Source organism: Tenrec ecaudatus, chromosome 4 (genome assembly GCF_050624435.1).
Source record: "Tenrec ecaudatus isolate mTenEca1 chromosome 4, mTenEca1.hap1, whole genome shotgun sequence".
NCBI classification, from domain to species: domain Eukaryota; kingdom Metazoa; phylum Chordata; class Mammalia; order Afrosoricida; family Tenrecidae; genus Tenrec; species Tenrec ecaudatus.
Genome location: NC_134533.1, coordinates 137,755,752 through 137,779,633, shown reverse-complemented (window position 1 = coordinate 137,779,633; position 23,882 = coordinate 137,755,752). Strand labels below are relative to the sequence as shown.

General features: G+C 44.3%; 1 protein-coding gene across 4 annotated transcripts; it reads right to left on the bottom strand.

Annotated features, from left to right (window-relative positions):
- Nucleotides 1–468: 468 nt before the first annotated feature.
- LOC142447130 (methylosome subunit pICln-like) lies at nucleotides 469–1,514 on the bottom strand. Of its 4 annotated transcripts, none has more exons than XM_075548830.1 (2): nucleotides 1,038–1,499; nucleotides 469–863 (listed from the first exon to the last, which is right to left on the bottom strand). In XM_075548830.1, the coding sequence occupies exons 1-2, from the start codon at nucleotides 1,497–1,499 to the stop codon at nucleotides 795–797; spliced, it is 531 nt and encodes a 176-aa protein (XP_075404945.1). In that variant the 3' UTR covers nucleotides 469–794. The 4 variants fall into 4 exon arrangements, with proteins under 4 accessions (XP_075404945.1, XP_075404944.1, XP_075404946.1 ...); XM_075548829.1 differs by having other exon boundaries at nucleotides 469–1,140; nucleotides 1,234–1,499; XM_075548831.1 differs by having other exon boundaries at nucleotides 469–1,039; nucleotides 1,241–1,499.
- Between the last annotated feature and the right edge of the window lie 22,368 nt (nucleotides 1,515–23,882).

Sequence of the window (23,882 nt, the reverse complement as noted above, 5' to 3'; positions counted from 1 at the left end):
ATCGGGTGCAGTTCCCACACTGTGTCTCTGGTGTTGTCCCCTGTAGGGCTATGGGTCAGTGAGGGCGTCATGTCTCATAGTGGGGCCGGCCATGTGGTCCTCTCTGTCAGCTGACTGTTCTTTTTTTTTTTTTATAGAAAACCTAGATTTATTTGTTTCGCTGTTACTCAGACAAAGCCATTCTCATGAAGTACATTGAGAAGTTCATCCCAATTTCATGTGTTCTTACAGAAAATGACCCTGTAAAAGGCTGGGGACTATGACAGACTGGAATTGTACTGGTGAAGCATGGTGCAAGGAGATGCCCAAGGACGGGTGGCTGGATGTTTTAGGAGAGACTCCCTAGAGATGCCTGAATTAATAATCTGGGCCTCATTTAAATTAATAAAAGATCTTTGCCCCTAAGGAAAATAAACAGAGAAGTTAAGATTTCTATGAAGTCTCGGTCTCTCCCTTCCCCAATGAGTTTACTTCCACCTCCAAGCTCTTGTGCATGTTCACCATGCAGGCCTGCTAGCTTATAAAGAGAGAAATTATGGGTCTACTCTGAGGTACTTAGATTCAGAAAGTTTAGGGGTCAACAATAACTACAAATGCTCTTAGTTAATTCACCTTTGTTAATAAAGGTCACAAGTTTCTTTTGCTGGTGACAACTTACTATCACAGTATTGTCTGTCTCAAGAAAAGAACTGGTTCGGGTGAGTTTTGAAGAAGGAAAGTCTTCCATAAACCCCAACTCCACTATGTAGAGGGCACCAGATCTCCTAGTTACGGGCAGAATCTTAAAGCCATTTTCAGTGATCAACATCCGCATCCTCAAATTGCCCAGCAACTGTGGGTGTAGCATCTATCTCCATCCCATCTTCGAAATCTCTTATCAAGTCCTCGGTCCGGACCCCAGCCATGTTATTCTGACTGCTCACAGACTGAGAAAGCATTCCTTCTAATCTCTCCAACGTGGCTTGGCCTTCTGCTGTTAAATGGGATAATCCTTCTTCATAGGTATAAAATGTAGGAATGTCCCCCTGCCCTTGTTCGTGTGCTTCTATATCATACTCTTCTCCATCATAATCATCTGAATCTTCATCCTCAGGATCTGGATGCAATGCTTGGCATTCACACATTGCAGCGAACATTGCTGATTTATCACTAGGCACGAATCTAAATTCAGCAATAGGTTCAGCATCATCGTCACTGTCTTCCTCCTCTTCTTCATCCACAGAGTCTTTTGATTCTTCTCCAAATTTTGCATTCACCATAACATACAAATGTTCTCGCGGATAAGCATTTAGGTCTCGGGACACAGCATGTAAACTAATAGCAGGGTATTCCAATGAGAATCCTAATCCAGAGCCATCCAACCAAGACAGGCGGCTCTCTGCGATGTACAGAGTGCCAGTGCCGAGGCCCTTGCCGTCCAGCACAGCCTCAGTGTCGGGCAGCTGCTGCCGCAGCCCCTCGGCCGGGCCCGGAGGAAGGAAACTTTTGAGGAAGCTCATTGCACCTGGAAGCATCAAGACACTGGGTGCAGCTGACTGTTCTAATTGGGAACATCGACCTCCTGGGCCATGATGTGCTCCACTCTCTCCTCATCCCCCTTCATCTTCTCCCATGTGCTCCTATCAGATGTGTCCCTCTTCAGGAGTTGTAGATTCAGTGCTGTCCTTTGAAATAAATTCTTCTGATGGGAGGGACAAGTGTCCACTTAGTAGTTGGTGTTGGGACCGGCTCCCAGACCTTTCCACTGATTCCCTACTCCACACTGGTATGTTGCATTCACATCTTGGAGCACCTGGTTGAAGGCTAGTCTCTCTTTCCCTGTGGGGACACAAACAATAACCTCTGCTTGAGTGAGTTAGTGCCCTGTGCCCCCGCTACCCCTTTCTTTTTTATTATTATTTTTCCTTTCCCCACCTCTTTTTTAGTGGTCTACTATGTGCATCCCTGTATTTGGTCTGGTCCCTGCCATATTACCTGGTCCTCACCCCAGGAATGTTTGTATACAGTAGCTTTTTCCCTATGCCCCTCTTGCCTTTTTTTTTTTTTAAAGCTTACCTCAGCAGCCTTTGAAGTCTTTCTATATTTAAGTCAATGCTGTCTTGAAGTCTGTTTTCTCTTTTTTGCCCTCTGGATGAGGTTGCTATATGTGGTGGTCTCTTATTTATGCTTGGTGAGTGTTGTTCTTCTGCCCATACTGGGTCGGCAAGGATTTTTTGTAAGGCTGGGTTTCTTCTAATGTATTCTTTGAACTTTTCCTTGTCTGGGAAGATTCTCATTTCGCTGTCTATCTTGATTGATAGCTTGGCTAGATAGAGTGTCCCTTCATTTTTTGGAATATGTTACTCCACTCTCTCCTCTTCTTCACAGTTTCTGCTGATAGGTCTGAGCATAATATTATTTGGAGACCATTATATGTGATTGCTTGTTTTTCCCTAACTGCTCTCATGATTTTCTCCCTCAAAGTTGGATAATTTAACTATCATGTGCCTTGGTGACTTCTTGGGATTTAGTCTAGCTGGTGTTCTTTCAGCCTCCTGAATGGTTGCCTGGTTTTCAATCATTAAGCTGGGTAAGCTTTCCTCCAGGAATTCTCTCACTGTTGTTGCAGATGACTTCTTTTTTGTGTCTTCCTCCGGTAAGCCAATAATTCTAATGTTATTCTGTTTCATAGCATCAGACATAGCTCTTAAGGTTTCTTCAGCTTCTCTGATGATCTTATTAGATTTTTGTTCGCGTTTGTTAAAATCTGCTTGGCTGTCCTCCAAGTCACTGATGTGGTTCTCGGATTCCTCCATTTGCTTCTCGAGGTCTGTGAGTCTGTTATTGGTTTTTGTTATCTCCTCCCTAAGCTCCTGTATTTCTATTTGGTTTATGGCTTTTACCTCTTCTATCATTTCATCCTATTTCTGTATTGTTTCCCTCATATCCTGTATGACTCCAAAAAGCATTCTGAAATTTTCTTTCTGTGGCAGCTCAATGTCTGCTTCCTCTGCATGTCATTATGTTCAGGCCATCTTCTGGCATTGCCTTTTGTTTCTCCCCTTTTTTTCGTTGAGGTCATTGGGGCTGGTGGCTGTTTGCATTGCATTGTTTTACAGGAGCCAGGTGCCATTTTCCAGGGAGTCAAAGAGCACTGGCTCTCTCTTGGAGACTTGTAGGAGTGCTTCTTCAAACTTTCTATAGCTAATTTCATTATGGAATTAACCTACCACTCTATCCTCCTGTGGCTTCCCTCTTAGGGGAGTGACCCAGAAGGCTAGTGGGTTGCCTGCTTTGGTGTTGCGAAGGTTGGGCAGAGGTCTCTGCTGCAGCTTGGAATGCTGACGAGTGTTGGCCGAGCTACTTTAGGACCCCAGGCACACAGGCAGGAATTCCCCAGTAAGAGGTTGAGCAGAGTATCCCCTGGTGCAGATCAGCAGGGCCTTTCCTAGCCTCAGGCTAGCTACACAGGGTGGAGCTCCCTTAGCTAGGTGTGGTGCAGGTGTAAATGCCCTAGGCTAAGGGGAGTGGTCTGGAGGTTAGCAGTAGTGTGTAGTGTGGGAGACCCAGAAAGAGACAAAGAGGAGAAAAAAAAGTTAAAAAGTAAGCCTGATGAGCCTGTGGGGGCAGGGGAGGAGGGGATATAGTGAAGAGATGCAAACAAAGCAACAATGTAGCTGAATGTGTTCCCGCCAGTGGAGCTGCAAGGATTGAGTCCCTGCTTTGAGGTGGCAGCGGCAAGCTGTGGCTGTTGAGAAAAGGCCCCTGCGCAGCCCTCCAAGACTGATGGGGGGTGGGGCAGAGAGGAGCTGCACGGATCCAGTCCCTGCCCTTAGGTGGGTGGTGGCAAACTGTGGCTGTGTTGAGACCAAGCCGCCCTCCAGGCTCCAAATGGTCCCTGCTCTGGCAGAGACGCTGGTGAGGCCAAGGTCAAGCCCCAGTCGTCCTCCACTGAGGTAAGCCAAAAGCCCCCAGCTCCTCAAAACCCCGTGGTTCCGTGCCTACTTATCTTTATGATGCTCCTCCGTGCCTACTTATCTTTATGATGATGCTCCAGCAGTGTTGAATTTCCCTCTAAGCAACTCTCCTGGGCTGAATTCTGCGGAGTCCCTCTGGTATGAATTACTCTGTTGCCATCTTGCCGGAAGTCCCCTGGAATTGATGTTACATGGCATTTTACAGTGTTGAGAAAGCATGCACAGTCTCATCAAATGATGGGAAGAAGCGGTGATGATTCTGTGCAATTGTGGGGAGTGTGGGGACTCCTCCCTGGGTGTGACCAGAACGAGTTAGTTACAGCTCCACGTTCACTTCCACCTGGTCATCTCCATTTTTATCTGCTTTTATATTACAGGATTATGTTTTCAACTTTGTGTATTAAAGGGTTCAACCACTTAAAGGCCTAGTGCTGCTGTGGGATAAGTGTTGAATTGCTAACTACAAAGTCAGAGGTTCAAACTCGCCAGCTACTTTTCAGGAACAAGATGAGGCTGTTTCCTTCTGTAAAGATTTACAGTCTTCAAAACCTCACGCAGGGTGGCTATGAGGCAGAATAGAATCAGTGGAATTCAGTGTTGCTTTAGTTTTGTTTGTTTGAAAGTTTGGCAGATCTAAACCACTTGGAGGAAGCCCAGTGGTTCTTTCTACTTCCATAAAGAGTGATGGGCTCAGAAACCCACAGGATCTACCTTGTCCTATGGGGTCATGTAAGTTGGCATTGACTACTGGAAGTGAGTTTGGCTAATGGCAATACTGAGGAGTTCAGAGCTGGGTGGGGTGGGGCGGGGAGTATGGTCAGGACTGTGATTTAGAAGCATCTCGTGACAGATGTGTGGGGAGGCTGTGGCACTCAGTGGTTCCGTCATTCACTGGCTGTAGAATCTTAAAGACTTGGATTTGCATTCTGTCTTTGCCATTAACTGACCAGCTGTGTGACCTTGGCGAAATCACTTCACCCCTCTGAGCACGACCCGGAAAATAGAGATCATAATAAGCATTTTGTGGTAAGGGTTAAATTACAGACTGGTTTTCCAGAACTTCATGGACTGGCTGCAGCCCCAACACTGTTGTTTGCATGGGTTGGAGTGGAGTAAGCCTGGAATAAGGCTACAGCAGTTCAAACAGAAGAAGAAGGTGGTCTGAATTAAGGCAGTGGCCATGAGGATGGAGGCAGAGGGCAGATCCCGGAGACAAGAACATGCCAGGCTGTGAGAACCAACTGCATGCAGGGGGAAGGGCAGAAAGAGACCAGGATGACGTCTGTGCTTGTGACTTGCATGATTTACTATTCATAAGTGTCGAAATATCACAGACTATCATGAGCACAAAATGATGGCTTTCTTCACTTAGAGGCCCACAGGAAGTGCAGTTGGGACATTATTGCTCTGTGTTGCTATTTTATTACGTAAGTCCTTAAGGTAGGAAAAGTGGCGTGTGTGTGTATGTGTGTGTGTGCGTGTTGAATTCAAGAAAGGTCTATCTGGAATGGTGGATTATAGTTTCCAAGGAAATCCACAGACCATGAAAATGGCATTACATTTTTCTCTCTTACTTTATGCTACAAGATGTGCAGAACGGGCCTTTCCCATTCTGCAGGTCTCTGTGTCCTCACACCCAAGAGATGGCTCAAGAGGAGCTCAAGCGGACCCCATACCATGCCGCCCCCATGCAGTCCACCATGATCAACATCCAGAGTGAGCCCCACGTGCCTGACCACGTCGTCTGGTCCCTCCTCAACACACTCTTCCTCAACTGCTGCTGCCTGGGCTTCATGGCCTATGTCTACTCCGTGAAGTCTAGGGACCAGAAGATGGTGGGCAACATGATTGGGGCCCAGAGCCATGCGTCCACTGCCAAGTACTTGAACATCTTCTCTACGGTCCTCGGCCTCCTAGGAATCCTCATCTTCGTCATTCTTCTCACCCCAGGCACAGTGATGAGTTTCCAAGCCCTGTCGCAGATGTGGGCCAGCAAGGCCACTAGCCATTTCACCATGCTGTGTCCTGAACCTGCTGGACAACCTGACCCCTGGCCTGTCTGCTGCTGCTTCTGTCCACAGCCATTTGTGCATGTATCTCCATCTCTCAGCAAGCTCAATAAAGCGCCCTGGTGTGTAAAAAAAAAAAGATGTGCAGAACGTGGGTTTTAAACCCGGTTGAGATAAAGGCCCTTGTTTACTTCTGGACACCAGCATTTGCCTAATTCTACTTACTTAGGCTTGGCACCTCCTCTCCGTCCAGTCCTCTCACAGGGACTCTTTGAAAGTGTCTTCTAGGATTTTCCTTTCTCGGGTGAAATTATGGAGCTGAGGTTAATACTTCTTTTTCTTAACCTAGCATCTCTATGTGTGAAATACATGTTCAGTAGCCAAGATAAACAGTAAAATTCCTTGTGAAAATCCCTCTTCATTTGGAAATGATCCGAGCTTACTTTTAAATAATCTCTCTTCTTAAAGAAGAGAGAAGGGGTGCCTTTGTGGGCTGAATGAGGTGAAAGAGTTTTGTAATGAACACAGAGTTCTTTCTAAGTGACAAGAAGGAAGTCTGAGCATTGGTTTCTCTTCCCTGCTCCGGAGTTGTAGAAGACTGGTTTTCCTGGAATTGTCCAGCAAATAGTAGACCTCACTAATACTTGTAGAACCACACTGTGCTGTCTCCTTCAAAAAAGGCCTCAAGCTCCCCCTTCTGACCTGCCGACCCCTGCATCTGCCCAGGCTTGTAACAGGCATCTGCTCCACCCACTGACTAACTGTCTCGCTACCAGAAGGCTGATCTCCTCTGACATTCAGCCACCCTCTGGGATCCTGTGACTAATATCTCTGCCACAGACCAACTCAGCTCTCCGTTCCTATACATCACAGCCCCATAACCTCACTCCCTCTGGTGGGAATAAACAGAACAAACATAGATGAAAAGTCTCTCCAAATAAAGGGCAACCTGAAAGCTGTGTGCTCCTTGGGTCTTGCTGCAGACAGTGCCCATCGCTTTGAAGTGAGGTGCTGATGCTCAGTTGGTTACAGATCATAGTGGCCCTGTGTACAGCAGAATGAAACAATCTTGAACCATTTTCACACTTGTTATGTTTGAGCCCATGGTTTGTTTTTAAATAAATCATTTTATTGAGGGCTCTTATGCTCTTATAACAATCCCTACATCAACTGTATAAAGCACACTTGTACATATATGCCATCATCATTTTCAAAGCATTTTCTGTCTATTTGAAGCCTTGGTATCACTTCCTCTTTTTTCCCTCCATACCCCACCCTCACATCCTATGATCCCTGATAAATGATAAATTATCATTATTTTTATATCTTACACTGGGGATGGGGGTGGTGTTAATATAAGGATGACCGTGATCGGTTCCCCCTTCTCCCCCCACCTTCATCTTACCCTCAAGCTATTGCTACTCCTATTATTTTTTATGAGGGGTTTCTCTATCCTGAACTCTGTGTGTCAAGAGCTCTTATCTATACCAGTGTATATGCTCCACTCTAGTCCGATTTGTAAGGTAGAACTGGGGTCATCATAGTGAGTGGGGGCGGGGAAGAAGCATTGAAGAACTAGAGGAACGTTGTGTGTTTTGTCAGTGCTATACTGCACCCTGGCTATCTTGTAACCTTCTGTGAGGGAATGTCCAATTGTCTACAGATGAGCTTTGAGTCTCCACTATGAGCCCCCTCATTTGCATCAATATGATTGTTTGTTTTGGGTCTTCTGATGCCTGACACTTGATCTGGTCAACACCTCGTGATCACACAAGGAGCTGTGCTTCTTTCATGTGGGCTTTGTTGCTTCCAGTTAAATGGCTGCTTATTTAACTTCAAGCTTTTAAGACTCCAGATGCTATATCTTGTAATAGCCGGGCCCATCAGTCTTCTTTACCACATTTACTTATGCACTTATTTTGTCATCAATGATCATATCAGGAAAGTGAGCATCACAGAATGCCAGGTTATTAGAACCAAATGTTTTTGCATTGAGGGAGGACTTGAATAGAGGTCCAATGTTCATCTGTTGAGCACATGGTTTCAATCTCTGTGTCACTCTATCTTATTGAGGGTGTTCCTCATTCTAGAAGCATGATGCTCATCCCAGGATCATTCTCTCCTGATAGCATGTCCCAAAGTACATACTACAAAGCCTGACCATCCTTGCTCCTAAGGAGCACGTGAGCTGGACTTCCATGTCATAGTTGTTTGTTCTTCTGGCAGTTCATGGTACTTTCAATATTCTTCACCAACACCAGAGTTCAAACATATCAGTTCTCCTTTTGTCTTACTTATTCATTGTCCAGCATGCATATGAGGTAATTTAAAATACTGTGGCTTGGATCAAGCACACTTTGGTCCTCAACATGACATAATTGCTCCTAAACACTTTAAAGAGATTTTGCAGTAGCTGTTTCCCATGCAATGCCTCCTTTGGTTTCTTGACTGATGCTTCCATGAGCATTAATTTGTAATCTATATAGAAGACTATGGTGCTTGATCTTTATCAGTCGATGCTCAAATATGCTTTGCTCTCAACCAGCACAGTTGTGCCCTCAGTGTTGCAGGTTGCTGATGAGATTTCCTCTAAGTCTCATGCTTTGAGATACTTCCATATTAAAAGGCCTGATCTAAGTTCAGAAGGCAGGAAGGTTTAGAAAGAAGGAGGAATGGAGGCAGGAAATCCAGAGAAATGGAGAGAAGAGGTGTTACATTGGGGTGATTGCAATCAATGGCATGAAACAAAATGTGTGTGAGTTGTTGAATGGTAAAATGATTTGCTCTAGAAACCTTAACCCAGTTCACACTAAAAGGTTTAAAACAAATAAAATAAAAAGCTTTGTCTCCAAAGAAAATATATATGAAATAATGCTCTCATTGTGTATTTGCTTTTCATTGCCCTAACAGTGATTAACAACATGCTAATTCTGCGGTTAACTTGTTGAAGAACTGCCAAACTCTTTTCCACAATGGTTGCATCATTTTACATGCCCGTCAGAAATAGATGGGAGTCCTACTTTTTCCATATCCTTACCAATACTTGTTATTACACACACACACACACACACACACACACACACACACACACACACACACACCTCCTAGTGCAGGGATCCTCAAACTTTTCAAACAGGGACAGTTCACTGTCTCTCAGACCATTGGAGGGCCAGACTATAGTTTTTAAAAAAACTATGAACAAATTCCTATGCACACGGCACATACCTTATTTTGAAGTAAAAAAACCAAAACAGGTACAAATACAATATTTAAAATGAAGAACAACTAAAGCTAAATCAACAAACTTACCAGTATTTCAATGGGAACTATGGGCCTGCTCTTTGCTAATGAGATGGTCAATGTCCGGTTCCATATTTGTCACTGCTAGTCCTAACAAGTGATGCAAGTGTGCGTCAGTTAGTCTAGATCTGGTTGGAGATTTCAGACGCTTCATTCTGGAACAAGTCTGTTCTCAGACATCAGTGCTGCCACAGATGGTTGCCATTTTGAGAGCATGGTTCCTGAGACGAGGATCTGTCTCCGAGGGGAGAGATGCATAGAAACTAGGACGGCTGTTTGACTTGAATGCGTCTTTCAGAGAGTCACAATTCTGCAGTGCAGCCAGTTCCATTTAGTGCACTGTATCCACATTTTCAATGGCAAGAGAACACGGGTTACGGAAAAGCTGTATGTCCTGTTCATGGAGATGAAGCTCTTTAACTCTAAATTGGAACTCCTTTTGCAACTTTTCCAGTGAATCCACACGTGTTTTGCTTGGAAATGAACCAGTGGTTTTTCCACTAACAGGTTTTGAGTTGTGTGGAGATGGCAGAAATCTTCCTCCTTCCCTTGTTTGATGAGGAGTCTAATTTCACTTCAAATGCTTTCACGTGTGATTGCATATCACAGACGAGCTTCTTCTTTCCTTGAAGCTGCACATTGACACTGTTGAGTAGCTGTTACATCTGTCAGAAAGGCAAGGTGCCATTTCCATTCTGCATTATTGAGCTCTGGTATTTCTTTGGTTTTTGAAAGCAGAAAAACTGTAATCTGTGGAAGTAAATCATAGAAATGTTTCAAAACTCTCCCTAGACTCATCCAATGGACTTCTGTGTGCAACAGAACATCTTCATAGGCAACATTTAGCTCAGATAGAAATTCCTGAAATTGTCTGAGGTTTAGTGCATTTGCTTTAATGAAGTTAACACAAGATACCACAATTTTCATAACAGAGTCCCACTTCAGTGATTTACTACACAGCGCTCGTTGGTGGATGAGGCAGTGCACGGCTATTGGATGAGAATGGTTATGTTCGTCCATCTCTTGGTTAATGCGAGCAATTACTCCTTTCTTAGACCCCACCATGCTAGGAGCACCATCCGTTGTCACACTGGCTAGTTCAGCCCAGTCCGGCTCCAAACCATGCACAGTTTGGCAAATCTTTTCATAGATACCCTCTCCTGTAGTTGTTCCTTTTGTGCTTTGCAGGGCAGCAAGCTCTTCTGTGACTTCAAAATAGCCATTCGTCCCACGAATAGAAATTAGAAGTTGTGCAGAATCACGAACATCATTACTTTCGTCGAGTGCCAAGGAAAGTAGGAAAGTTTTTTTGGCAGAGTTTTGCAAATGCTGATGCAAATTTATCTCCCATTTCTTCAATCTTTCGTGTAATTGTAGGTCCTGAAAGACGCACTCTACTAAATAAATCAACCTTTTCTGGACAAATCTCTTTGGCAACAGAAAGAAGGCATTCTTTAACAAATTCTCCCTCCATGAATGGTCTGCCAGTGCACGCTATTAGCTTGGCAACATGAAAACTTGCTTTCCCATTTGTCGGTCACTGGAGATCCCCTTGCAGAGGGGTCTAGGGGAGGAGACGAGTCAGTCAGGGTGCAATGTAGCACCGATGAAGAATGCAGCTTTCCTCTAGTTCCTAAATGCTTCCTTTCCCCTCCAACCCCACTACTATTATCTGAATTCTACCTTGCAGGACTGGATAGAGCAGAGGATGTACACTGGGGCAGATAGGAGCTGGAGACAGGGAATCCAGGGTGGATGACACCTTCAGGACCAGGGGTGTGAATGGCGATACTGGGAGGGTAGAGGGAGAGTGGGTTGGAAAGAGGGACCTGATTATAAGGATCTACATGTGACCTCCTCCCTCGGGGACAGACAACAGAAAATGGGTGAAAGGAGATGTTGGACAGGGAAAGATATGACAAAATAATAATTTATAAATTATCAAGGGCTCATGGGGGAGGGGAGCACCAAGGGAGGGGGGAGAAAGAGGACCAAATGCCGAGGGCTTAAGTGGAGAGCAAATGCTTTGAAAATGATGTGGGCAATGAATGTACAGATGTGCTTTACACAATTGATGTATGTATGGATTGTGATAAGAGTTGTATGAGTCCCTAATAAAACATGTTTTTTAAGAAAAAAAACATGCTTGCAATGATGAAATATTTAGCTGCTCCTGCTTCACAAAAGTATTTTGCTGAGTTGTCAATGTATTTTTCAGTTTTAATATTTTATCTTTTCTCACTTCTCTGACCAAACAATCATATTTATCTTTATGTTGAGTTTGATAGTGTCAATGCAAATTGTATTCTTTGAACACAGACACTATATTCTGGCATATCAGACACACAGCTCTTTCCTTGTACTACATGAAAAAGCATTCATAAATCCACATTTCTTTGAATATCCTACACTCCGAGTCAATTTGTCTCTTTCTTTATATCATTGTTTCCTAGGGATTCCAAATTGCTATTAGTAAAATACCAATATATCTATCTCTATCTATCTATCATCTATCTATAGTGCTACAAAAACAATATACCAGCAATAACTTTGCCCACACAGAGACATATAGACTGCACTACCCATTAATGCAGTCTGATCAGTGTCCATCAATGCAGCCTTGCAATTCCACATCGTTTCAGCCTCACCAGTTCCCATATTGGTGGAACTCCGCTTTTACCTCAGGCTCACACTGGTGTGGTGCAGAAATCAGCACGATTACAGAGCCAGTTCCTCCACCACCTTTCCAGTTCATACTACCCTGTGGGCACTGCACTGCGATCTGTGAACTTTCACAGCAATCTGATCGCATGGGTGAGAAGACCCATGTGATCAGTTTCCACTGCAGGAAAAAAGAAGGCACATATGGCTTTTTTCTTCCAAATCTAATGCGAGTTCAGCCAAAGAAGCATATGGATGAACTGGCACTGCTCAGAGATTGTAACAGTGTGAACCGGGGCTTACACAGCACACAACATACAACATCATAAACAACTGAACAGCAATCATAATATAGATGCACTTACTGTCAATTAAATTGGGTTTCCTACTCCTCAGCTGTCTGCAGAGCTGGATTAATTTCCTATGGGACCCTAGGCACATTACCACTTTGGGGGCCCCATGCGATAACACTGAGCACTGACTATTTGCATTACCTCTGAGCGCTGACCACTTGCTTTACCACTGAGCACTGACAATTTGCATTAGCACTGAGCACTATTTGAGTTATCACTGTGATGCAACCCCCCTAGAAATCATCCCCAACCAACTAACCAACTTAAAAAAAAAAGACCTCCTAATTTCAGGGGAAAAAATGCCCCCCCTTAACCACAAAAAAGGCCCTACTAACTGCAAAATTAAAAAAAAAAATAGGCCTCCTAACTTAAAAAAAAAAAAATCCTAACTTGTTCTTATCTCGGTCCTCAGACAGCAGCAGGCTTTGCACAGGCAAGCTCCTGACTCTTTTTTTTTTTCCAGCACATTTTTAATGGAGTTTTTGTGATAAAATTAGGTGCCTCAGCGGATATTCTGTACAGCTTATACTCGAGAGAATACATGGTATAAGGAAATGGCTTGGAGGTATTTAGGGGAAATTTTAGGTTACCTTTAACCAACATTATTTGTGTAATAATTTACCACACAGTAATTACCTCCAGGTAAAGCAGTGTGTGTTTTATCTATACTAGGTAATTATTTTACTAAAAAGCCTTCTTTTTACTAATTACTAGAGCTCTATTTCCCATGATGGGCAATTTCTATTACCATATTTGGGCAAATCCACACAAAATTCCTAGCATAACATACATGGCTCTGTGCAAACATTCCCTATAACATAGATCTTATAAAACTATCTCTTTGTAATTCCACCTAAGAAGTTTTAAATTCTCTCATCTCAAAGGATCACACATGGACTTTTTCCTTACATAAGAACCTAATAATTCATACAATGAGCCTGTTTATTTGAAAGTCAAGATAGCTTTCTTCTAGTCTGTTCATGTGGTGTAATTTTAAGTGAAGAAACAGAAGATCCATATATCTTGCTGAAACTCGTCTTGATTTTTTTCCCCCAGACCCTGAAATTTTTCTAATTCTGCACACTGACAGACCATTGTTTCTGAGGCCCATTCTCTCCTGAGAAGGCTAAGTTCCACCTACACACGATTACCTGAGTCCCAGCCTTTTCAGCCTAACATCACCTAGAAAAAATAAACCAAACATCCAAGAACTCATCTTGATTGGAAGGGAAAAAAGTTACTTATAATTTTATAAACGACAAAACTAAACAATGTAAAACACCAGAGTCATGTAGCTGTGTAAGGCATCTTTGCTGCTTAGGAGACAGGAGTTATGTGAATGAAACTTTCCCCACACCATCCTCCTTTAGGTCCAAGGTTGAAAGCAGATCATAACCTAGGGTTCATCAACATCTTCTGAACGGCAAAAACGCTCATGCTAATTTTCCTGCCATGACAGAATAAAAACCAAGTCTCAGATGGAATGTCCTCACACAATAAAGTCATTTCCAACCCAGCGGCCCACCTCCCAGGAAGGTAAAGGGTTCCATCAGTAGGCTAAGGGCAGTTTTGTTTTCTTTCACCAGTCTTTCATTAAACACGTGCACATTCGTGAGTTTAGCTTCCGAACAATACAATCCATCGGTCCTTAGCTGAATGGAAAAAACGTAATTATCGATGTCCAAAGATTTCCAAGAAAAAGTGAACACAATTTCCTTCTCTAGGAGACAAAAAAAATCCCCATCTCACCTAAAATTGTGGTTTACATATGCAAAAACTCACAACAGTACAGAGACTGATGGTTTATTCACATATGTCATGAAATGAGGTTTGGATATATATGTCATGTTTCACCATCTCTTTTATACTTCAAATTCGACTGAATGTTAGACCAACTGCTGCAGGATGAGCTGTGCTTTTCCCGATAATGGCTGAAACTGGAGGAGATGGCAAAAAACAACAAAAAACCAAACCTGAAGTCATCCATGTTTGCTATTTCGTTGGTCTTCTTATATGGAACAAAAAGTAAAGAGTTCACAATACCACCATCAAAGCATGCGTTTCAAATTTATGTTGGACTTCGGCTTTCAAAGTAATTTCTTCACAATGAAGCCACCAACAGCTGAAGTCCCAGGTCCGTTGCTTCTTTCTGGGGGGAAATCGGCATGACGGCTGCATCGGAAGGGCTGCCGTGGGGTGAGTTTCAGAGGTGGGACAGACTAAGGGAAAGCAGCCTTTCCATGTCAATCCTGGAGGTCCCTGTAGCGGAGATCCCATGCTTGATGAAGAGGGAACGTGGCTGGATAAAAGAGGCAGGACTACCTGCTCCAGGACATAACATGGAAATGCTTGTCAAATCCTGAGTTCAGAATTTTTTTCTTTCTGAGATGAAGAAAATATAAAAGCACCTAAAGGTCAAGGAAAAAGTTCTTCTGATGATGAGGAAGCCCACACTCCGTCGGACGCGGGACTCGACGGGCCCGGCCGCCGGCTCCGAGGCCGGCTCCGCGAGGCGCACCTCACTCCGCCATCTTCGCTCCTTCTCCAGCCCGCCGACCCGGTGGCGAGCCGCTCCTGACTCTTAAGATCACACCGAGACAGAGAGAAACAGAGAGAAGGGGAGTTGGAGAGTGGCACACATTCTACACATGCGCACTGCGGGCCTGACCAGTCAGCTGCTAAGCAGGACAGGCAGTGGCGGCAAAAACACCCGGCAGGCTGGATAAATGTCCTTGGTGGGCTGCATGTGGCCCGCGTGTCATAGTTTGAGGACCCCTGTCCTAGTGCATGTGAAGTGGTATATCTCATTGTATAGGGGGGAAATCAAATATACAGTTTTCAACAAGTTAAGCACGGAATTAGCATGTTGTGAGTTGCTGTTGAGTTTATCTTGACTCATGGGACCACTGTGTGCAGGGTAGAGCTGTCTCACAAGGTTTTCAAGGCTGTGACTTTTGGAGCAGGTACCCAGGCTGTCTTCCAAGCACCTATCGGTGGTTTTGAACTGGTTGTGTCATCAAGGGACCCCTAGAACTACCACATGACCCAGGAATGGAATTTAAATCAGGGATTCACACACAAGCATGTGCATCAATGTTTACAGTACTTTTATTCACAATAGCCAAGAAGTAGAAACTTCCAAAACTACCATTGTTAGATGTCTGGATTAACAACATGTGGTGTACATTCATAATATGGAGGAGTGTCTCTCAGGTGGGTGACAGCTTCCCTGGGGGTGCTGGAGTGATCAGTGGGGGTGGCAGAACAAACTCCTTTATTTTATCCTGGGTTGTGGGCAATGGTTAAAAAGATCTTCATTGCCAGGGATGCAGAGAATTTTTTTCTCTGCAAAGGGGATAGTAGGCCAAATATGTTTGGGAACCTATACATAGACTATTATACAACCATAAAGTCAGTGACAGATTTGGTACCGGAATCTGCGCTAGTCACTTGAGTAGCACGGTCAAAGGCTGTTTATTGGTAGGTGACATCAAGGAGGAATGTAGCAGGGTCTAAGTCTGATAACCATGGATTCCTGAGGAGAGCTTAATGTACTGGCTTTAAGTATGTATGTAAAAGCGACCAATGGTGCCTACACATTCCATTTCCAAGGATGGGTATTTTGTTTGCTGGAAGGGACAAAGACAGATTGTCTAATTATCTCTTAAGTTTTATCTGAGCTCAGGGGAGGAGGCATCAGCTCCCAATGAGTCTAGTACTTCAAGGCTCATTCCTTGAGGAATGTTACATGTTAGAAACTTGTACCCTCAGCTCCTTGGCTCAGGAATTTTATTTTAATAATAATTTTATACACTATGTCATTGATTGAACTATCAATTCTCTTAGATTGGTGCACATTGACTTCAGTTGCCTTCCAATGCTGCTGGCAGTCCACTCAAGAAGCCTCTGTAGGTAGGCGAGGGGAGTACCTTTTCTCAGAGGTCTCCCAGAGGCCCGTCCCTGGGGATGGGGTTCAGAACCAGAGAAAGGCATGGAGCCCCAGGAAGAGCCAAAATTTGTTACTGGAAAATAATAGCCATGCCCTAGAGCAACACGATCAATAAGTACCCGAGGAATGGTTAAAAAGGACTTCGAAGAGGGCAGACGAGGCAGGCATGCTACCCAGATTGTGTGCAATGAAGCCATGGGAGACCAAATGAGGGAGCTGCAGATGATAACCCCGGAACCCCAAGCTTCCGAGGCCCGGCCAGAGAAGTGCGCTGAACCCCTGGAGGAGACGGAGCTGAACACAGGTGGCCGAGAGGAGACAGACAGGTGAGCTGTCAGCTGATCCAGGGGTGGCACAGCCATCTGGAACTTTCGCAAGTAGCATTGATTGAGACAGCGCCTGGTACACTAGTGGCTGGTGATAAGAAAGGTGGCATTGTTTCCTATGACCTCCTGGTGACCAGAAGCAGTGCTAGCCCCCACCATCACTCGCCTAGCAACTGGTGACATCTTCACACCCTCTCTGCCCCCTACACCTGTTCAATGCTCGAGACTGGAGTTAAGCCTTATGGACCAGACACCTGGTACACCAACATTGTCTGAGGCTTAGAGTGAGGTGAAATAGTGAAAATGGGCAACACAGCATTTTTTTTTCTTTAACAAAACTTATTCTTGCATACAACCAAGCTAAGAAATGCCTGGAGAAGACACTCGACCCCTTCCTGAGCTAAGTCCAACCACGCTCCACGAGCTCCAACACCTGCAGCGTCACTCGCTCCAGGGTCACATTTGTGGAGTACATAACAGTTGGCGAAGGCATTTCAATCGTTCAATTTTCCTCAGGGTAACTGAAAACTCTGATAAACCATTAATTGCAATGCACTCTGGTGTAACATAAATGAGTCTACTGAGAGAGCAACCTTAGAAACTCTTGTTTCACATTTCTTGTTTTGCTTGGCTATCAGGCAGATTGAATAGGGGAGCACCTATGGAGCCCTAGTGGCAATGCACGTTAAGTGTGGGGCTGTTAATGGAAAGATTGGTAGTGTGAATCCACTGGATGCTCCATGGGAGAGAAATGAGGCAGTCGTGACACTTCCATAAAGATTTACAGCCTTGGAAACCCCATGGAACAGTTCTACTCTGCCCACAGGCTTGGTACGACTTGGACTCAACGGAATGGTGGTGGGCTTAAGAATTAATGTAGCTGCATAACTTGTACCTGAGTCACTGGAAAATTCAATTTCCTCTTATGATACCTACCTTCTTTGTTCTCAACAATGCATCCAAAGTTTTCAGTTTTAAACTAAAGAATCCCCTTAAACACCTTCTGATATCTTGTCTTAGAAGAATGTCTTGGGAATATCTTCCCATCTGAAGTCTTCTTGTTCTGAAAACCACACCCCACATGCATGGACAACGGCAATCATATTTTCATCAATCAAACTTACTTGCTGAGGTAGTTTATTGTGCCAACCTGGCCAATAAACACACGTGGGATTAATTCAAGGACGGAGAGATAAATGGCTCAGTGAGACTTGCCTTTTTCGTCTGTTGTTCTTTGATCATCGGACCAGTGTGTGGCTGCCTTGCTTGTTTTGTGCCTCAATTTGCAAGCTACACTACCTGTGGGACACCTAACCCCGTGGACTGTGTCACTGTAATTAAGGTTCCTTCAAGACCTGCTTCGCCACACAATTGGAATTTACATCTCTTGAGCTGGGGACTATCAGATCCTGTCATCTGGCTGACTGTTGGTGACCTGCCTTGCTGTTTGCTGCTTGTGCCTGGATAGCCTGAATCTCTCTACAGAGGACTACCCGGCAGCCCTCAAGACTTGAAGGACTGCCAGTGTCTCACAACTCTCTCATGGGAGTGAGTTGCACTGAGCCATTTGTACTGCTTTATAATTTATCTGTTCATTTCTTATGTTATACATCTATCTGTATAAATATACATAAAATTATTAGCAATCTGGTTTTGTCTCTCTAGAGAACCCTGTCTCACACACTTGCCTATGCACAGAAATGGATTGGAGTTGACAAAGAGAGATGCTGGTTTTGGGTTGTTTGCTAGGATGGAGGCAAAATACAACTGGAATTGCTGAGCATATTTTTTGTTGGCCTTCTAACTCGGTATTTGTGCATCTCAGTATAACACCTTATTTTGAGTTCTGGAGCTGTCCTTTGAAGCCTCCTGTCAGCTCTGGTTTGCTTTAGCTACTCTACTCTCAGGAGCAGCCTCCGAGTCCCTTCTGGTCTTCATTCTGATCTTTTTAATGACCTTTCGCATAATGTTCTTTATGTCATCCAACAGTTCATCAGGTCTTCTGTCCTAAGTGTGTCCAATGTGTGTCCAATCTGTTCTTGAAATCCAGGTAGGATGTACTCAAGGTCATATTTTGGGTCTTATGGACTCCTTTTACATTTCTCCAACTGCTACCTGAACTTACATATGAGCAATTGATGGTGTTACACAGTCCAGTCCAGCACTGGTCTCATTTTGGTTCCTAATATTTTGTGTCTCCATGGTTTGTTCCTTTAGATGTAATCACTTTGATAAATTTGTATTCTGTCTGGCAAAGTCTATGTATACAGTTGCCATCGGTGTTGTTGAAAACATATTTGCTACAAAACTCTATCATATAATCCCAGCTTTGTTTCCATCATCAAGGTCATATTTCCTCACTACTGCTAGTTCCTCTGTTTCCAATTTTTGCATTCCCTTCACCAATGATTTTCAATGCATCTTGATTGTGTATTTGACCAATTTGAGACTGAAGAAGTTGGTAGAATTTTCCAATTTTCCAGGAGTCATACTTCGCATATGCCACATTCTGATTAGGAATGGATGTCTGCAGCGGTTTCTTCTTGTCACCAAAATAAGATCCTGAAAGCTTTGCTCTACATCATTATGGTCGAGACAACTTTGACCAGGTTTTCAGTGGTAAATTTCTCAAAACTGGATGGCTTATTCCTTCCTCCCAGCGTGTTCTTAGTCTGGAAGCTCCAGTGAGACCTCTTCACCTTGAGTGACTTTGCTGGTATTTAAAATACTGGGGACATAGCTTCCAAGATCATCACTAAACCAAACGAGAGCAAAACGAACAACCCCCTGCCCGCCGCTTCCATCCAGTTAATGCTGACTCAGAGTGAAGACCCCCTGTGGGTTTCCAAGACTAAGTGTTTATGGGAGTAGAAAGCTCAGTCTTTCTCCTTCAGAGCTGCTGATGGTTTCAAACTGACCATTCGATCACAGCTCAACTTGTCACCACTATCCCACTAGGGCTCCTTCCAAACTCACAGGAATTCTAAATCACGACAGTACCACACACGACAGACAAGTAGAGGTAATGATTAATACTTACACATTTATTGACCTATTTGTAAGAGCTCAGTGTAACACAGCTAAGACTTGTAGGAATCAGTCACTCCACAAAACATTGAACAAGTCTGAAGGCAACCATTCTATAAACTGTGGAAATTTTATTGGGATTCTCCATCTCTGAGTGTTCTTTTCCCTGGAAGTCCATAGATAGTGAATTTTGGTGAGATAGCATGCAAAAGCACCTGTTCTGCAGGCCTTCTACGTATATGGAACTTTGGCGGTGCTGTGGGAGAAGTGTTGGGCTGCTAATGGCAAGGTCAGTGTTTCAAGACCACCAGTCACTCTATGGGAGCATCATGACATGAAGCTGTTTGCTTTTGTAAAGATTTAGTTTTGGAAACCCTATATCAGCTTGCTATGAGTTGGAATCAATTAGATGGTATGGGGGTTCTATATATACATATGATATACATTGATTTCAACTATTCTCATCCTGCCTTTCTGAGTTGTTCCTCCTTGTTAACATAAACCATAAAGTTCCTATCCAGCACCATAAATTAAGTGGATTCCTGCCCCTCCCCCAAAAAGAATTTGTTCCAAAGGACGACATTGACTCTGCAGCTCCGGGAGATGGACATATTTGATCAGAGCACACGGGAGCAGATGAAGGGGCAGGAGGAGAGAGTGGAGCACAGCCTGGCCCACCAGGCCGTGATGATGATGTTCCTGAGTAGAGCAGCCAGTCCACAGAGAGAACAACATGGCTGGCCCTACTATGAGACATGATGCCCCTGAGTGACTAAGGGCGATACAGGGGACAGCACCGGAGACACAGTGTTGGAATTGCACCTGACCTGATCCCACCACACCGAGGCAAATCACTGGGGGAGTGCAGCGGAACAGCAAGGGAATGGCAAGGTCCCCAGGGAATGCTGAAAGTGGACTTTGGGGCCAGGGCGTGGTGCCCCAACAGACTGGACTGGAAAACACTCCTAAGGGCCAGCAAACGATCCCTGAACTAACTACAAGCTTTTCTCTTGTGAACTGTTTTATTCTGTTCTTTGTCAGTGGTTTGTTTTTGTTGTTTTGTTGTCTGGTTGTATACTGTTGCTTTGTTTTCCTCTGTCTAGTTTTCGTGCATGTTAGTGACTCCACAGGTCTGTCTGAATAAGACAGGCTGGATGAACTATCTGGAGGAAAAACAACGGGACTGACAGTTCCGGGGGGACTTGGGGGTGGGGGAGTAAGGGGGGTAAGGAAGTGGTGTTAACAAACCCAGGGACAAGGGAAAAACATGGGACCCCAAATGGTAGAGAAGGGGGAGTGGCAGGCCTGGTGGGAAATGATCAAGGGTAAGGTTGCTTAGAGAAGAGGTATACTCTAGCCCAGGTGGCGACGAAGCATGGTAGTAGGGCAGGAGGAAAGTCAAGGGAGATGGAGGAAAGAGCTAGGAGTCAAAGGGCATTCATGGAGGTCTAGACAAAGACATGTACATGCAAATATATATAGGAGGATGGGGAAATAGATCTATGTGTCTATCTTTATAGGTCAAGTATTAAGGTGGCGGAAGGACCTTGGGCCTCTTCTCAAACACTCCCTCAATGCATGAATACCTTCTTTTATTAAATTGGAACTCTATGATGCTCACTCTCCCGACACAACGGCTGGAACCAAAGTGGGCGAACAAGTAAATGTGGTGAAGAAAGCTGATGGTGCCCGGCTATCAAAAGAGATAGTGACTGGGGTCTTAAAGGCTTGAAGATAAACAAGCGGCCATCTAGCTCAGAAGCAAAAAAGCCCACATGGAAGAAGCACACCGGCCAGTGCGATCACGAGGTGCCAAGGGACCAGGTATAAGGCATCATGCAAAAAACAACAACAACGATATAAGTGTGTGTATGTATGTGTATATATGTGTATATGTATATGTATATATATACCATATTAAAGGAAGGGGGAAGTGCAGAGTGGAGACCCAAGGCCCAAGTGTCGGCCAATGGAGATCCCCTCATAGAGGCGTTTAGGAGAGGAGATGCGTTAATTAGGGTGCAAGGTAGTACCGATGAAGAACACAGCTTTCCCCCAGATCCTGGATGCTTCCTCCCCCCAACTACCATGATCCGAATTCTACCTGGCAGGGCTGGATAGGACAGAGGCTGTACACTGGTACATATGAGGGCTGGAGGTACAGGGAATCCAGGGTGGATGATACCTTCAGGACCAAGGGTGTGAGGGACGATGCTGGGAGAGTGGAGGGTGAGTGGGTTGGAAAGGGGGAACTGATTACAAGGATCCACATGTGACCTCTTCCCTGGGAGAGGGACAGCAGAGAAGCGGGGAAGGGAGACTCCGGATAGGGCAAGATATGACAAAATAACGATGTATAAATTACCAAGGGCACATGAGGGAGGGGGGAATGGGGAGGGAGGGGAAAAAAAAAGAGGACCTGATGCAAGGGGCTTAAGTGGAGAGCAAATGCCTTGAGAATGATTGGGGCAGGGAATGTATGGATGTGCTTTATACAATTGATGTATGTATATGTATGGATTGTGGTAAGAGTTGTTGGAGTCCCTAATAAAATGTAAAAGAAGAGAAAAAAATGATTAGGGCAAAGACTGTACAGATGTGCTTTATACAAATGATGTATGTATATGTATGAACTGTGAAAAGAATTGTATGAGCCCCAATAAATTGTTAAAAAAAAAGTTCCTATCCAAATCCTATCTAGTTGCTGTTGTAAATTTGATACCATACAGATCATTCTCAGGAGAGCATAATGCTCAAGGACATTCTTTACTCCCAAACTCGCTGACACTTCTGAGTCAGCTCCGACTCTTTCCTAGTACATTAAACCATTGCTGGGCTTTTAGATGTCAGAGGACACTTGTGGTATTAAAGCTTAAAAGATTACCTCAGAGCAATAGTTTGGAGGATTCATCCAGTCTCCATGGCACCAGAGAATGTGGAGTCCATGGGAACGTAAAATGATGTTCTCTGCAAGCCTTCTTTTGTGAGAACCATGAGTGACTGACTGACTGCTAGCCCATGGTGCGGTTGTTATATGAACACATGACCTAGAGAGGTCAGCATTTCTTTACTGCCCAGATTCTCTGAGATGCTGTCAACCTACAGCTCAATCTGGACAGTCTCCCTTCATGGTGCCCTTCCTTCCCCTCTCATCAAAAGATGAGTGGGCAAAGCCCCTGATCTGCAGAACACAGACCCCCTGCAGGTCCAGGGAAAGGACCCAGAATGAACTGCCAAAGGTTCTGTTTCAACTGTACTTCCTGTGCAGAATTCTCAGAGATCTCTCCATGGCTTACAATAAATTCTCCTTTTTAAAATTAATTTAAGTGGGTTTGGGTTAGTTTTGTGTTTGTAACCAAATGATTTTCAAGTTTTAAAAAAATGGTACCAAATGGAAGCCTCAATGAGTCTAGAGTTGGGGTAAGTAGACAGGCGGTGGCTGGGAAGAGATGGCAGAGACGGCAACGACACGGGACAATAGTTAGGTCTTCATGGGTAATCTTAGGCTACACGTCTCTGCTGCATCAAAGTGACCCAATACTGTATCCGAATGTGATTACTGCTTGCGATCGTTAGGAATGTACAAGACCCCTCGGGTCTATGGTGCAGAGCTGGGAAAAGATATAGCAGGAAGAAGTGTTCTTCCTTCCTCACCCCTTTCTTTCAAACGCCTTCTCACACTGACTGCAGGAGAGTTTTGGAAAATAATACATCCTTTATACTGTAGGATGTGGCTTATATTCACCAGGTTTGCTAGTCTTGTAGATGTGTCAGCCTTACACTCTCTGGGAACACGCCCCTCCATGGTAGAAAAGAAAGCCTGGGAGTTGCCCACGTGTCAGGAAGACGTTGAACAAACCCAGTCCTGGAGGGCGCTGCATCAGAGAAGCACAACGGTCCCGGTGCCATCGCGAGGCCTTCAGGATTCAGCCATCACACCTGAGGATACGCCTGAGGAAGCACTATTACTGCTAATACCTTATGCATTTGATACTGTACATATATGAGTAATGCAAGGGTGAGCGTTGCTTTCTTTAGGAGATGAAGAAACTGAGGCCACACTTTAATAGTGTCTCAGGGCTAGTATCATAAATAATGACTTATTGACAACGAATAGATTTACTATCTCAATAGTGGCCATTTGAATGTACAATTCATTTTCTATTTACTCTAAGTGACACTGGGTCAAGACACAGAGAGATAAGGAAATGGGGTCTAAGTGAACATCGGAATGGTCTATTCTGCTATTATTGCAAACACATAAGGACAAACAGCTTATGAAATCATTCTCAAGTCTTTAA

Excerpts from the sequence above, each read along its gene's own strand:
- LOC142447130 (XM_075548828.1), bottom strand. The coding sequence starts at position 1,514 with ATGCTTCCAGGTGCAATGAGCTTCCTCAAAAGTTTCCTTCCTCCGGGC.